The 14073-nt window shown below is 40.8% G+C and overlaps 1 protein-coding gene across 1 annotated transcript in view; it reads right to left on the bottom strand.

The window, feature by feature from the left end:
• Positions 1–1777: 1777 nt before the first annotated feature.
• Positions 1778–14073, bottom strand: part of tmtc2b (transmembrane O-mannosyltransferase targeting cadherins 2b) — a 169895-nt gene continuing 157599 nt past the window's right edge. The window contains exon 12 of the mRNA XM_020481051.2: positions 1778–4912. Within this exon, the coding sequence (XP_020336640.1) occupies positions 4733–4912 (180 nt within the window). The 3' untranslated portion in view covers positions 1778–4732. The remainder of the gene's footprint in view (positions 4913–14073) is intronic.

Below are 14073 nucleotides of genomic sequence, written 5' to 3'. Positions count from 1 at the left end.
AGGAAATCAGATCGCATGAGATGTGCTCCTCGGGGATGGAAGTTCAGACCTTTTTAATTTGAAAGTTTAGTGTCGTTGTGGTCCTCTTGCATGGCTAGAATTGAAGGCTAACATATTGGTATGCATACAAAAGGTCCCATTTGGCAGCAGCGAAAAGTCAATTTATTCTTAAAAATTACAAAGAGAATCAGTACCTGTTGAGCACTCATAGTAAGTGGCTTATACTGTATTTACTCTTATTGGCTATTGACCATAACATCCTTATGTCATTACCGAATGCAATCTGTCATCCTCTGTCCTCAATTTGTAATTCTTTGCTAATAATCCCTGGATTAATAATGGAGTTATCAGTGGTACATAAACACCTGTTGTAACGATTCTCGTCCTAGGTGGAAGAAGGAGAGGACCAAAGCGCAGCGGGGTTAGTGTTCATCTTATTTAATAATAATCAAAACTGAACAACAAAAACACAACCGAAACAGTTCTGTCTGGTGCAGACACACAAAGACTGAAAATAACCACCCACAAAACACAATAGAAAACAGGCTACCTAAAACAGGCTATCCTCAATCAGGGACAACGATTGACAGCTGCCTCTGATTGAGAACCATATCAGGCCAAACACAGAAATAGAAAATCATAGAAAAACTAACATAGACAACCCACCCAACTCACACCCTGACCATACTAAAACAAAAGACATAACAAAGGAACTAAGGTCAGAACGTGACACCTGTAGTGTAGTTAGGTAGGCTATGGAGGCAATGAGGACATATTATGATGTGGAGATATTGTGTGTGAATACCTTTTTCATGTGTGCCTGTTCCTCTCATCTCAGAACTATTATCTCATCTCAGAACTACCTCGCTTTTTGGCAGCGAGGAAATGGATGAACATGGTTGAATTAATTTTGAGCATTAGCAACAATAGAACTGGCATAGCGCACGCAGCGTAGGCTTCCACTCCAACTGCAGTCACCACACATGCACATAATGTATTTTAACTGCCTGTGCATTTATAGAATGGTGTCGAAGTCAACCATATCATATGGTTAGCATCGCAAAGGGGCAGGCTCAACCATGCTTGTTAAACCAAATGGTAAGAAATAAGAACACTTCATTGAGTTGGTGCGTGCTTCCACGGCCCAGCTATCTGACATGTTTGATCATGATTTGCCACGATAAGAGAAGCACACCTGTGTTGGTAGAATATGATCCAAAATGGAATGGACAATGGCAATGGGCTTCGATACATCACATTCTGAATCAATAAGGAACCCTGGATACCATGGGGTGTTCACATCATGGGAGTGGACCAGACGCACATATGTGGGAAACATCACAAGGGTTACTGGGTAGGGCCTTCTGCTCGTCAGGTCCGAGGTATGGGGAGGGGGAGGAGCGGGCGAGACATGCAGGCCAGATGTAGACACTGTGTTACCCTTCCCTTCCATATGGGAATATTTACATCCCCTTTGTGTTGTACATAGATGAAAGCAGGAGGTCCATTTGAGTAGATTTTATGACACATTTTCAGCAAATTTGCAGCGGAACTTTAAATGCCTTGTAAAACCCGTTCCATAGTCTGCAAGACCACCCCATTAAGTCTGATACCCTTTGTGAATGAGGCAAATGAGTATGGACTGTATATACTGTATCAGTATATTCAGTAGAAGGAAGTCATGGGAAATGTGTTTCTGAGGCTAAGTATTACATGCTAAAGTAAATGTAACAAACTCTTCAGAACGCCCCCCCCCCCAAAACACTCAGGCAGATGATGAAAGCAGAACACCATTATTTTATTGTGGAAAAAAAGAAACATTGGGAAAGTCTATTCTGGCACGTTTTTTTTTATATTACAAAAAAGCAAAGGCTACAAATCTTGATAATTTATACAAATACAACTTTCCAAAAATATAACTTTAGAAACTCTGAGTGCTCTGTGAGCATGAGTCTGCAATACAACCCACCGCTTGAAATCCCTGAGCAGAGACACAGAATGAAACACTTATTTCCATCTTCAGACACACACTCTCGTTTGTTCATCAACACTTTATACACAAGACAAATTAGCACAACTTGTGATGGGGGATGGTGGTGTTGGGGAGAAGGTGTGAGGGTAGAATACTTCATGGTGATAACCGAGCTCAACACTTCATTATATCAGACAGATAGACATGGTGATCATAGCAAAATACACCAGAGTGTTGATGCAGTCGAGACAAACACAACCGTTACGACAGTAAGAACCAGTAGAGCTATCGAGCTCCAGCCGGACAGACAGACGGCCGTGCTGTGCTTTCAAAAGACAGACAGACATGAGAACAGAGGTTACGTACAGAGTGGAACAGGGCTCATACATGCTCAATGTTCAAAAAGAACAAGGCAACTATCATACTACTAACTCCATAAAGCACTGGATATGACCTCTGAGGATGGGGTCACTGTGTAGGGAAGAGCACAGCACAAGAAAATGCTATGTTTAAATACTTTTGGCGTTTTGCTAGTCATTTCAATTATCATGAACTTTGTTTTCTTTGTGTCAAGTGCAAGTATTTGAGCGAAATTAAGATGCTTCTGTTCGAATTTCGGAGTCAAATGGTTGTATTTTTTCAGCCCGAATCGCAAGGAAAAGTCTTCTAGACAAACGTGTACAGGTATATCACATTTCATAAAGTGAAATGGATCAATACTTATTTTATCTTACTAATCTTATCTTCAACATACACTTGGAAATGTAACACAGTGCCAGCTGGTTTATATGCCAAGATAACACAAAGAAATAACTTACAAATATTCAACCGCCCGGTGGCTGTGGGCTTCTTTACAACAAACATAAATGTCATAGCGGGATTATTTGTTTCTCCAAAATAAAGTTTCTTCCAAGTTGGAGATACAGTTAATAAACGGTGGTAAAAAATGTTTTTTGACAACAACCAAGTAGATGTAAATTACACAGAATATATACAATATTGACATGTAAGACTGAAAAGAGTGAGAGAACATGATGTTTTGATGCTAGGAAAAATGATTCATATCTTACAGATACTGAACTTGCTGGGTGGGCACTGACCTTCCCTTGCAAGTCAGACTATTGTCTATTATACTGTATGTAGGTTTTTACTGTATATATTCAAATCCATATATACATACAAGTAAAAGAAAAGGAACATTTTCAAACAAAGCAATATTGCATTAAAAGATTCCCTCAGACAAACTATGACTGTGCATTGTTATGTAATGGAGTGCATCGGTTTGACGGCTACTTGGTTATAAGATTTCAGACATCAACGATGACTTCCAACTGTCCTCTTATCATGTCTTGTATTGCGAAGGGAGGGGAAGCCTTCAGTCCTCTGCTGCTGTCCAAACCTCCAACTAGCATGTCAGCTGATGGGGGGGGGGGCTAATGTTAGTACCATGGGAAGGTAATTTGCCATTTCCTTTCAAAACACATTAGCTACCTTCCTCGAAGTAAATTATCCAAGGAGACATGAGTAGCCTACACCAGAGTCATATCCTCATCTTAATATATGGCTCTGACCTACACAGGAGCCATATACTCATCTTAATATATGGCTCTGACCTACACAGCAGCCATATACTCATCTTAATATATGGCTCTGACCTACACAGGAGCCATATACTCATCTTAATATATGGCTCTGACCTACACAGGAGCCATGTTATGTCACTCTATGAAACAACAAGCCTAGAGAAGCAATTTGAAATTCACTGCTACATTTACATGGAATAGTTTTGCGCCTTCACATAGTAAGGCATGATAGAGTTAGCAAATAATGACAGAAACTCCAGCTCAAATTCATTTCACCTTTCCTTCAAACTATCTTATTGGTATTTTCTCTCACAACTAACACTGTGTCTTTTGGCAAATGATATTCTCTGGGTTCATTATGTTTCAGGGTGGGAAATCCTCAGAGCGCTCCTTGACTGTACCCTGAGAGCACATGTTCCATTTATACGGTATCTGTTTTCTCTTGTGGAAGTGTTATTTATAAGACGATATCGATCAGTGGGTTACTTTTTTGAATCACTCAACGATGCTCAACAATCTGCTACATCTCTTTGCAGGAGCTGTAGGTCTCAATGTCCAACAACATGTTAAATCAGTGAAATCTCATAAACAATCACAATGAATGATTCGTCAGTCCTGGCCACCACTAGTTGAGTTCAATTTGAGAATGTATTGTTAAAGCTGTTATGTCCTATATCATGCCATGAGTTTCACTGATGTGCACAGAAGCCAATGAACACAACTTTCATTAGACCAGAAACTTAATTCGGCGTTCCTGCTTCGGAGGGCAGCGCCTTGGGACTCTGCGCCAGGACAAACGTTGTCCTACATGATCCTATAAGCATCTATAACTAATTCAATTCCTAATTAAATCACAAGACCTTCAAGTATGAACCTATGGCCCACTTCAAATTAAGTGCTCTGGTAGAGATTCACAGACCCTGGGAGAGCACACATTTTGGACAAAGTTCCAGGAAGACATTATTCAAAGGTAGTGCTCCTCACAACGGACAGCCTCCCAGGGAAGCTACTCCTGGCCTGAGGAGTAGTGTAGAGTCACAAGGAGCGTTCTGCAGTCTTGTGCATTTTTCTGCTGTCCTCCTCTATCCTCACTACCCCAGTTTCTCCTCCAAGGGAGCAGCGGGCCACTTCTTCCCCAGGCCTGCTGCACAGATGGCTGACTGGCTGGTGAGTTAACTCACGGCCCCATTGTCCTCAGGCCCTGTTTCTCCATTATGTTCCACAGTTTACGCAGATTAGACTGGGTGATGGTGTCGTCTGGCTTCAGCTGCAACGCTCGCAGGTAGTTGGTCTCCGCCTCCTGCAGCTTCCCGTTGAGATGGAGAATGGCCCCCAGGTTCATCAGGGCTGCTGGATACTGGAACACAAGAGCAGGACAGAACAGTTCAATCAGTCATTCTCAGAAGCACGTCTCACAGAAGGCTACACTGCTAAAAAAGTACGGTGCCTTTTGGTTCTTTACAGCACCATTTCATCTAGCAGTATAGCAAAATCATTGGTTAGACGTCACTCTGAATGGTCTCTTCAGTAATAGCAGACACTGTAACAGTCAGAGATGGATATGCAAGAGAATGAGTGGAGGGTGGAGTAGAGTGTCGAGAGCAGAGTCAGGCCTAGTGAGACAGTAGCAGAAGAGGCAGGAGAGTAACCGTCTCATACAGTACCACTCAGTCAGAGTGCCAGAGCTGTTAGCACATTAAAACACTTATGTCCTCTGGTTAGACTGAGGAATAAATTGCAAAGCACAGCTAGAACATTACGTCATCCCGAGGCTCAGAACCATAAAAAGAATAATACAAAAAGAAAATTAGACAAGTTATGTCATTATCTACACTGAACAAAAATATAAACGCAACATGCAACAATTTCTAAGATTATACTGAGTTACAGTTCATATAAGGAAATCAGTCCATTTAAATAAATAAATTAGGCCTCAGTCTACAGATTTCATGACTGGGATTAAAGATATGCATCTGTTGGTCACAGATACCTTAAAAAAAGGTAGGGGCATGGATCCGAGAACCAGTCAGTGTCTGGTGTGACAATCATTTGACTCATGCAGCGTGACAGATATCCTTCACATAGAGTTGATCAGGCTGTTGATTGTGGCCTGTGGAATGTTGCCCCACTCCTCTTCAATGGCTGTGCAAATTTGCTTGATATTGGCGAGAGCTAGAACATACTGTTGTACACTTCAATCCACAGCATCTCAAACATGCTCAATGGGTGACATGTCTGGTGAGTATGCAGGCCATGGAATAACTAGGCCATTTTTAAGCTTCCATGAATTGTATACAGATCCATGCATGCATATTTGTATATATTTTATTTTTTTGACCTTTATTTAACTAGGCAAATCAGTTAAGAACACAATTAAATCACCCAACCTCAACCCAAATTGAGATGGTTTGGGATGAGTGAAATAAAAACCAAGGGTGGCTACTTTGAAGAATCTAGAATCTAAAATATATTTGGATTTGCTTGACACTTTTTTGGTTTCTACATGATTCCATATGTGTTATTTCATAGTTTTGATGTCTTCACTATTATTCTACAATGTAGAAAATAATACAAATAAAGAAAAACCCTGGAATGAGTAGGTGTGTCCAAACTTTTGACTGATACTGTACTTCATGTATGAATCTAGATGGCCAAAAAAACATTTTCAAAAGGAAAGTACTTCTCAAAAGAGATGGCATGACAGTCTAACACTAACAAGTTCAGAGAATATTGATAGGACATTGATTAAAGTTGAAAAAAGTAGCAGGACATTTTTAATCACATTGAAGCTTGTTTGACTAGAATGGAGTCATTCTATTGCCGGAAACCAAACTCTAATTCTATTCACACACTGAGAAGAAATTAAGACTTTTATAAACTTTTGGGGAAATTTGTGAAAATGTCAAACCTTGACATAAACACATGGCGTTTCATGAGGCAAAGACCTATGGGTCATAATTACTTCTTTTTTATTATTATTATTATTAACAAAAAATATATATTTATAGAATATCGGAAACATACAATATACTTGCATTGAAGGCGCTCAACAACTACCCCATACCAGTCATCCAACAGACTCCCATTCAGAGCGATACACAAGCATCCAGGGTCAATGCCCTGCTCAAGGGCCAAAAAAACATGAACCCGAACCCTCCGAGATCCCCCCACAGTTCCTCAATAGCTGTCCCTCAACCATTCGAGACCCCTCCCACAGTCCCCCCCCAAGAAGAAAAAAAACAAAACAATTAATTCCATTCCCCACCCCCAAGAACCCCCTAATGCACCAACAACCAAGAGAATGAACTAAAGAGAAAAAAGGAAAAGACAGAAGAAAACAGCAAACAACAATTACTTTCTCTTTATCGCAAACCCAACACAACATACTTTCTATTGACCGATTACAATAACGTCTATTAAAATATTTAAAAAATATATATTTTACCTTTATTTAACTAGGCAAGTCAGTTAAGAACACATTCTTATTTTCAATGACGGCCTAGGAACAGTGGGTTAACTGCCTGTTCAGGGGCAGAATGACAGATTTGTACCTTGTCAGCTTGGGGATTTGAACGTGCAACCTTTTGGTTACTAGTCCAACAGTCTAACCACTAGGCTACCCTGCCACCCCCAATTACCAAAACTGAGGACAAATGTCATGATAGGTTAATTCAACCAAGGGCTTTAACCTCTTTAATGAGTCAGCCAATAGGAATAATAGTCATTTTTCAGACCTTCAACTAAAACAGTCCCACTTAACAGGGACATCGTTTCATCTTGGAAGCCATATTGTGACAGTAGTGATGCTGTTGGACCAGCAATCCGGACTGCCCAGTCCGTAGTGCCATTCTGAGGGGAGTTTTGTGTCAGGACTTCTCCATGTCTCTGTGGCCTGTTTGGGGCGGTATATCCACAATTCAACCCAGCTCTTTGAAGTGGGCCACATGATTAACATATTATAAGGTTTTTTCCTGCTGATGCCATGAGGCAAATACCAGAACCAGTCCAAGGGATGTGTCACCCGGGATAGTAGAATAGTAGTGCAAGTGTTCAGTGCACCATCTAAATAATCCCTGGGAGTTTAAATAGAGACCATGGGAGTGTATCACATCTCACATCTGATCTCCATTTTATCTGAAGGAGTAGAGCAGAAGTGTACTTGTGTAGTTAAGCGACTGTTACTGAGTAATAGCACATGATAATTCATTACTGTTTGGAATGTAAAAGTTGACTCGACAGCATGTTGTGGAAGAAATAACACTAGTTGTGTTCATGAGCATCATGACACGTGTTACCGTACACGTGATTTCTAAAGTGGGCGTTGATGATTTCTGTTTGTTTTTTATTATTTACCATTTGTAAAAAGAAAAAAGAAAAAGAAAAGAGAGGAGTATGAAATGAAGTCATATAGAATAACTCATAAGTAATCATGACCCATAGGTCTTTGTCTCATGAAACGCCACGTGTTTATGTCAAGGTTTGACATTTTCGCAAATTTCCCCCGAAAGTTTATAATAGCCTTAGACCGTAAAACAATGTGGGGTGATGCTGCTGCCAACACTGTAGCACGGCAGGGAAAAAGTGACTATATACGGAATGGGAAATGCTGCAAGGTTTACAGATTTCTAAACATACCCCACTATGCACATTTGTATAAACAACAGGGGCTTTGTGAAATATTTGAAGTTGATACTAATCTCTGGAAATAAAACTAAATGCATTGTCTTGACTGTAAAACTAAAATAATTTTCAACTTGTATGTTGTAATCGATTAAATAACATACATTGTGTGGAACAAATAGAAGCTTGACTAGTAATTTCAACAGGCTCTAAGAGCTGTCTGCTAGAAAATAATACATCTCTTATCCTAGTAGCCCCAGGACCTAGAAGCATTAGTCCGAAGGTACAGGACCAAAAATACTTCTTATGTCATGGAGACTAAAGACATTTTTGGTCATCCAGTCATGAATGAGTTCCTGGAGGCGTGGACATTAAAACCACAGACACTCTCCCATTGTCTGGGCATTTGTCTTGCTTTGTCCACACTGGTCTGAGCTGTGCTAGCTGCAGTAACAATCGTTTTCAGCTCTGCTCTGGGCTGTTCTGCTCCAGTCTAGGAAACTTATCATCTCTGTTTTTCCAGTGTCAAGGTTGGATGAGTGATGATACGTTGCATGATCATTTATATGGGAACAATATGTCCAGTAGCGCCTCTCCTCTCATAAGAGGAGTTAAATTGATAAATACATCAAACTTGCCTTTGAATTCATCGCATTGTCCCTTAGACAGCCCCACGTGTCCCTTAACAGACGCACAGAGAAAGTATTCAGACCCCTTGACTTTTTCCACGTTTTGTTAGGTTACATCCTTATTCCAAAATTGATTACATTTTCCCCCCCGCACCATTTTACACACAATATCCCATAACTACATAGCAAAAACAGGTTTTAGAAATGTTTGCTAATTTATAAAAACTAAAAACTGATATATCACTTTTACATAAGTATTCAGACCCTTTACTCAGTACTTTGTTGAAGCATCTTTGGCAGCGACTACAGTCTCGAGTCTTCTTCGAAATGACGCTACAAACTCTGTCAGGTTGGATGGGGAGCATTGCTGCACAGCTATTTTCAGGTCTCTCTAGATATTTTCAATCGGGTTCAAGTCCGGGCTCTGGTTGGACCACTCAAGTATATTCAGAGACTTGTCCCGAAGCCACTCCTGCGTTGTCTTGGCTGTGTGTTTTGGGTCATTGTCCTGTTGGAAGATGAACCTTCCACCCCAGTCTGAGGTCCTGAGCGCTCTGGAGCAGGTTTTCATCAAGGATCTCTCTGTACTTTGGCCCATTCATCTTTGCCTTGATCCTGACTAGTCTCCCAGTCCTTAGAGCCCTGTCAGAGTGACCATTGGGTTCTTGATCACCTCCTTGACCAAGGCCCTTCTCCCCCGATTGCTCAGTTTAGTGGACGGCCAGCTCTAGGAAGAGTCTGTTGAAGAATGATGGACGCCACTGTTATTGGGGACCTGCAATGCTGCAGACATTTTTTGGTCCCCTTCCCCAGATCTGTGCTTCGACACACAATCCTGTCTCGGAGCTCTACAGACAATTCCTTCAACCTCATGGCTTGGTTTTTGCTCTGACATGCACTGTCAACTGTGGGACCTTATATAGACAGGTGTGTGCCTTTCCAAATCATGTCTAATCAATTGGACTCCAATCAAGTTGTAGAAACATGTCAAGGATGATCAATGGAAACAGGATGCACCTGAGCTCAATCTCGAGTCTTATAGCAAAGGGTCTGAATACTTATGTAAATAAGGTATATCTGTTTTTTTTTACTTTTAATACATTTGCAAAAATGTCTAAAAACCTGTTTTCTCTTTGTCATTACTGGGTATTTATGTGTAGATTGCTGAGGATACATAAAAACAAAAATAAGGCTGTAACATAACAAAATGTGGAAAAAGTCAAGGGGTCTGAATACTTTCCGTGAGGGAGGGGAAAGGTTTCTATGGAGACGGAGGAGACTGTGACCAGTTCTCCTTCAAGCACAGGAAAGGCCATGCAATGCAAGTTTTGCTTATCCATGATGGCGGAGGTGGCAGCCTAAAAAAACTTCAGGAAACATTGTAGAGGTAAGATAACTAGCTAGTTTTTTATGAATGAGCTAAATCAAACATTTCCCTATGGATGGCTTTATCAGCTAGTATAGCTAGTTATCTAATAGTCTAACTTACGGACGTTAACTAGGTTAGTTGTCTAGCATGCTAATGTTAGCAAGCTATTCTTGCAGCTAAGTTAGCTACATGGCTAACCACCACCTGATGATGAAATACGGCTAGCATGTCAATGTCAATATTAGTGGTGGTTGCAAGCTAGCTAGCTATGAAAGTTATCTGGGTTAGCTAACAACATTAGGCTAAGGTCAGCAAGTGAGCGAGCTAGCTACTGTAAGGGAGCTAGCTAGCTAGCCAATATTAGCCTGCTTGGTAATGACATACAGTATTTAGACCTAGGATTTTTAGCTATGTACTGTACTTTGTGTAAATTAGGATAACCTTCATATAAAATCCAGAGCCTCAGTAAGTCTAACTGTGCATATAACTGTGTGAGTCTACACAATAAGTACAACTAGACATGGACTCATCTCAACATTAGACATGTTTTTAGGTCTCAGAACATCTGACAAACTCACTTCAGTCTCATTATCTGAGAATAATAAGTATGGAAAGTAGAGGTCGACCGATTAATCGGAATGTCCGGTTCATTAGGGCCGATTTCAAGTTTTCATAACATCAGAAATCTGTATTTTTGGATGCCGATTTTGCAGATTTGTATTTTTTTTTTTTACACCTTTATTTAACTAGGCAAGTCAGTTAAGAACACATTCTTATTTTCAATGACGGCCTAGGAACGGTGGGTTAACTTCCTTGTTCAGGGGCAGAACGACAGATTTTTACCTTGTCAGCTCAGGGATTCAATCTTGCAACCTTACGGTTAACTGGTCCAACACTCTAACCACCTGTCTCACGAGGAGCCTGCCTGTTACGTGAATGCAGTAAGAAGCCTAGGTAAGTTGCTAGCTAGCATTAAACTTATCTTATAAAAAAAAATAATCACTAGTTATAACTACACATGGTTGATGATATTACTAGTTTATCTAGCGTGTCCTGCGTTGCATATAATCAATGCAGTGCGCATTCGCGAAAAAGGACTGTCGTTGCTCCAATGTGTACCTAACCATAAACATCAATGCCTTTCTTAAAATCAATACATAGAAGTATATATTTTTAAACCTGCATTTTTAGCTAAAAGAAATCCAGCAGAAATTGTGTCACTTCTCTTGCGTTCATTGCACGCAGAGTCAGGGTATATGCAACAGTTTGGGCCGCCTGGCTCATTGCAAACTAATTTGCCAGAATTTTACGTAATTATGACATAACATTGAAGGTTGTGCAATGTAACAGGAATATTTAGACTTATGGATGCTATCCGTTAGATAAAATACGTAGCGGTTCCATATTTCACTGAAAGAATAAATGTTTTGTTATAATTAAGTCTATGATTTGATATTTGATAGAGCAGTCTGACTGAGCGATGGTAGGCACCAGCAGGCTCGTAAGCATTCATTCAAACAACACTTTCGTGCTTTTTGCCAGCTGCTCTTCACTATGCTTCAAGCATTGCGCTGCATCAACTCCCGAGATGAGGCTGGTGTAACTGATGTGAAATGGCTAGCTAGTTAGCGGAGTGAGCGCTAATAGCGTTTCAAACGTCACTCGCTCTGAGACTTGGAGTAGTTGTTCCCCTTGCTCTGCATGGGTAACGCTGCTTTGAGGGTGACTGTTGTCGATGTGTTCCTGGTTTGAGCCCAGGTAGAGGGATGGAAGCTATACTGTTACACTGGCAATACTAAAGTGCCTATAAGAACATCCAATAGTCAAAGGTATATGAAATACAAATCGTATAGAGAGAAAGAGTCCTATAATTCCTATAATAACTACAACCTAAACTTCTTACCCGGGAATATTGATGTTCATGTTAAAAGGAACCACCAGCTTTCATATGTTCTCATGTTCTAAGCAAGGAACTTAAACGTTCGCTTTCTTACATGGCACATATTGCACTTTTACTTTCTTCTCCAACACTTTGTTTTTGGATTATTTAAACCAAATTGAACATGTTTCATTATTTATTTGAGGCTAAATTGATTTAATTGATGTATTATATTAAGTTAAAATAAGTGTTCATTCATTATTACAAATAAAATAAAACAATCAGCCGATTAATCGGTATCGGCTTTTTTGGTCCTCCAATTATCGGTTGACCTCTAATGGAAAGACAGGTTAAAGAATGATTTTTAATCCTTGAGACAATTGAGACATGGATTGTGTATGTGTGCCATTCAGAGGGTGAATGGGCAGGACAAGGATTTTAGTGACTTTGAACGGGGTATGGTAGTAGGTGCCTGGCGCACCGGTTTGAGTTTGTCAAGAACTGCAACACTGCTGAGTTTTTCACGCTCAACAGTTTCCTGTGTGTATCAAGGATGGTACACCATCCAAAGAATGGTACACCATCCAACTTGACACAACTGTGGGAAGCATTGGAGTCAACATGGGTCAGCATCCCTGTGGAAGCTCCGTTGAATTGAGGCTGTTCTGGGGGTAAAAGGGCGATGCAACTCAATATTAGGAAGGTGCTCTTAATGTTTTGTACACTCAGTGACGACATGGAATGATCTTTCACCTCAGGTAACTCAAGCTAGCATGAAATCAGATTCAAAAAACAGATTAAACAACACCTCGTTCTTAGTAATGTAATATTGGAGCAATGTAAATTTGTATAACGCACAATGTTTTGTAGATCTTTTTAGACCCCAGGAAGAGTAGCTGCTGCCTTGTCAACAGCTAATGGGGATCCAAATAAAATACTAAAATTCTAAATACTAACTTTCTTGAGGAAGACAAATTGAAACCAGCTGTCTGGGAGTGAATAATCAGGTGAAGTTAAAGCTGTGACCCCTGGAGGAGAAGAGGAGAAGATCTGGCTGAACACAATGAAATAGCATCACAGGCCTTCACACAAGACACTTCCACATTAGAGAGAATGGTGTGCAAGGACTCCTGGGTAGGGAATGGTGTGCAAGGACTCCTGGGTAGGGATTCTACTGCTCTTCCTGCTTTTCCTTTTAGTCCTGCTCCAGCCGAGCTTCAAAAGATCCCCCTTCCTGCCCCAATGTCCCTCCGCCCACCCTACGCTACCCTATCCTCTGGCATGTAGTCGTGACAGAAGCACCACCAGATGTGCAACATATTTGCCGGACCTCAGAAGAAACAGCTGCTTAATGCCATGGGAGTATGATGAGGAGGGAGCAACGACCGGCCATAAACCCCCTTAATTCCACTGTAAATAGAAAGCATAGGGACCATATCTAATTGGCCTGACAAATGTAAAGGCTGCAGATGCTGTCATTTTATGGTGCCCTACGTAGGCCTCTAATAGGCTGGTCTCTGGACAGGAGGAGACAGGGGAGGGTTGAGGCACCAAAGCCCTCGATTTAAGCCAATCGTCCAGTCCTACTCAAAGTGAATGGACACACGGATATCATTTGAAAAGTCAAGCAGTCAAGCAATACAGAGGCTGAAGCATAGCACCGAATGACAAATGAAGATAGACAGGAACATGGTCCAAGTCAAGTCACATCAGAGAGAACAGAGGGTAATACTGGGGAAGCTGGATGAACATCCTCAATAATTATCTAGCCTCCACTGTAAGCAGGCCAAATGGCAAAGGAGGCGTCCCAACTATTTGACCCCATTGGGCTGAAAATGCCTCTGTTTTTGCATCAAATGCATGTTTACATACATTATTTGTGGATGCTAAGAGATGAAAATGTGAAAATGATGACGATCTGTTCCTGAAATAGACAACCACATAGGAAAGAAGATACAGATGATCGTGCTGCTCTGCATCTCAGCCAATGTTCTGACATTTTACTTTACACTTCAAGCATC

Source organism: Oncorhynchus kisutch, linkage group LG4, assembly GCF_002021735.2.
Source record: "Oncorhynchus kisutch isolate 150728-3 linkage group LG4, Okis_V2, whole genome shotgun sequence".
Taxonomy (NCBI): Eukaryota; Metazoa; Chordata; class Actinopteri; order Salmoniformes; family Salmonidae; genus Oncorhynchus; species Oncorhynchus kisutch.
This window is presented reverse-complemented; position numbering and strand designations above follow the sequence as displayed.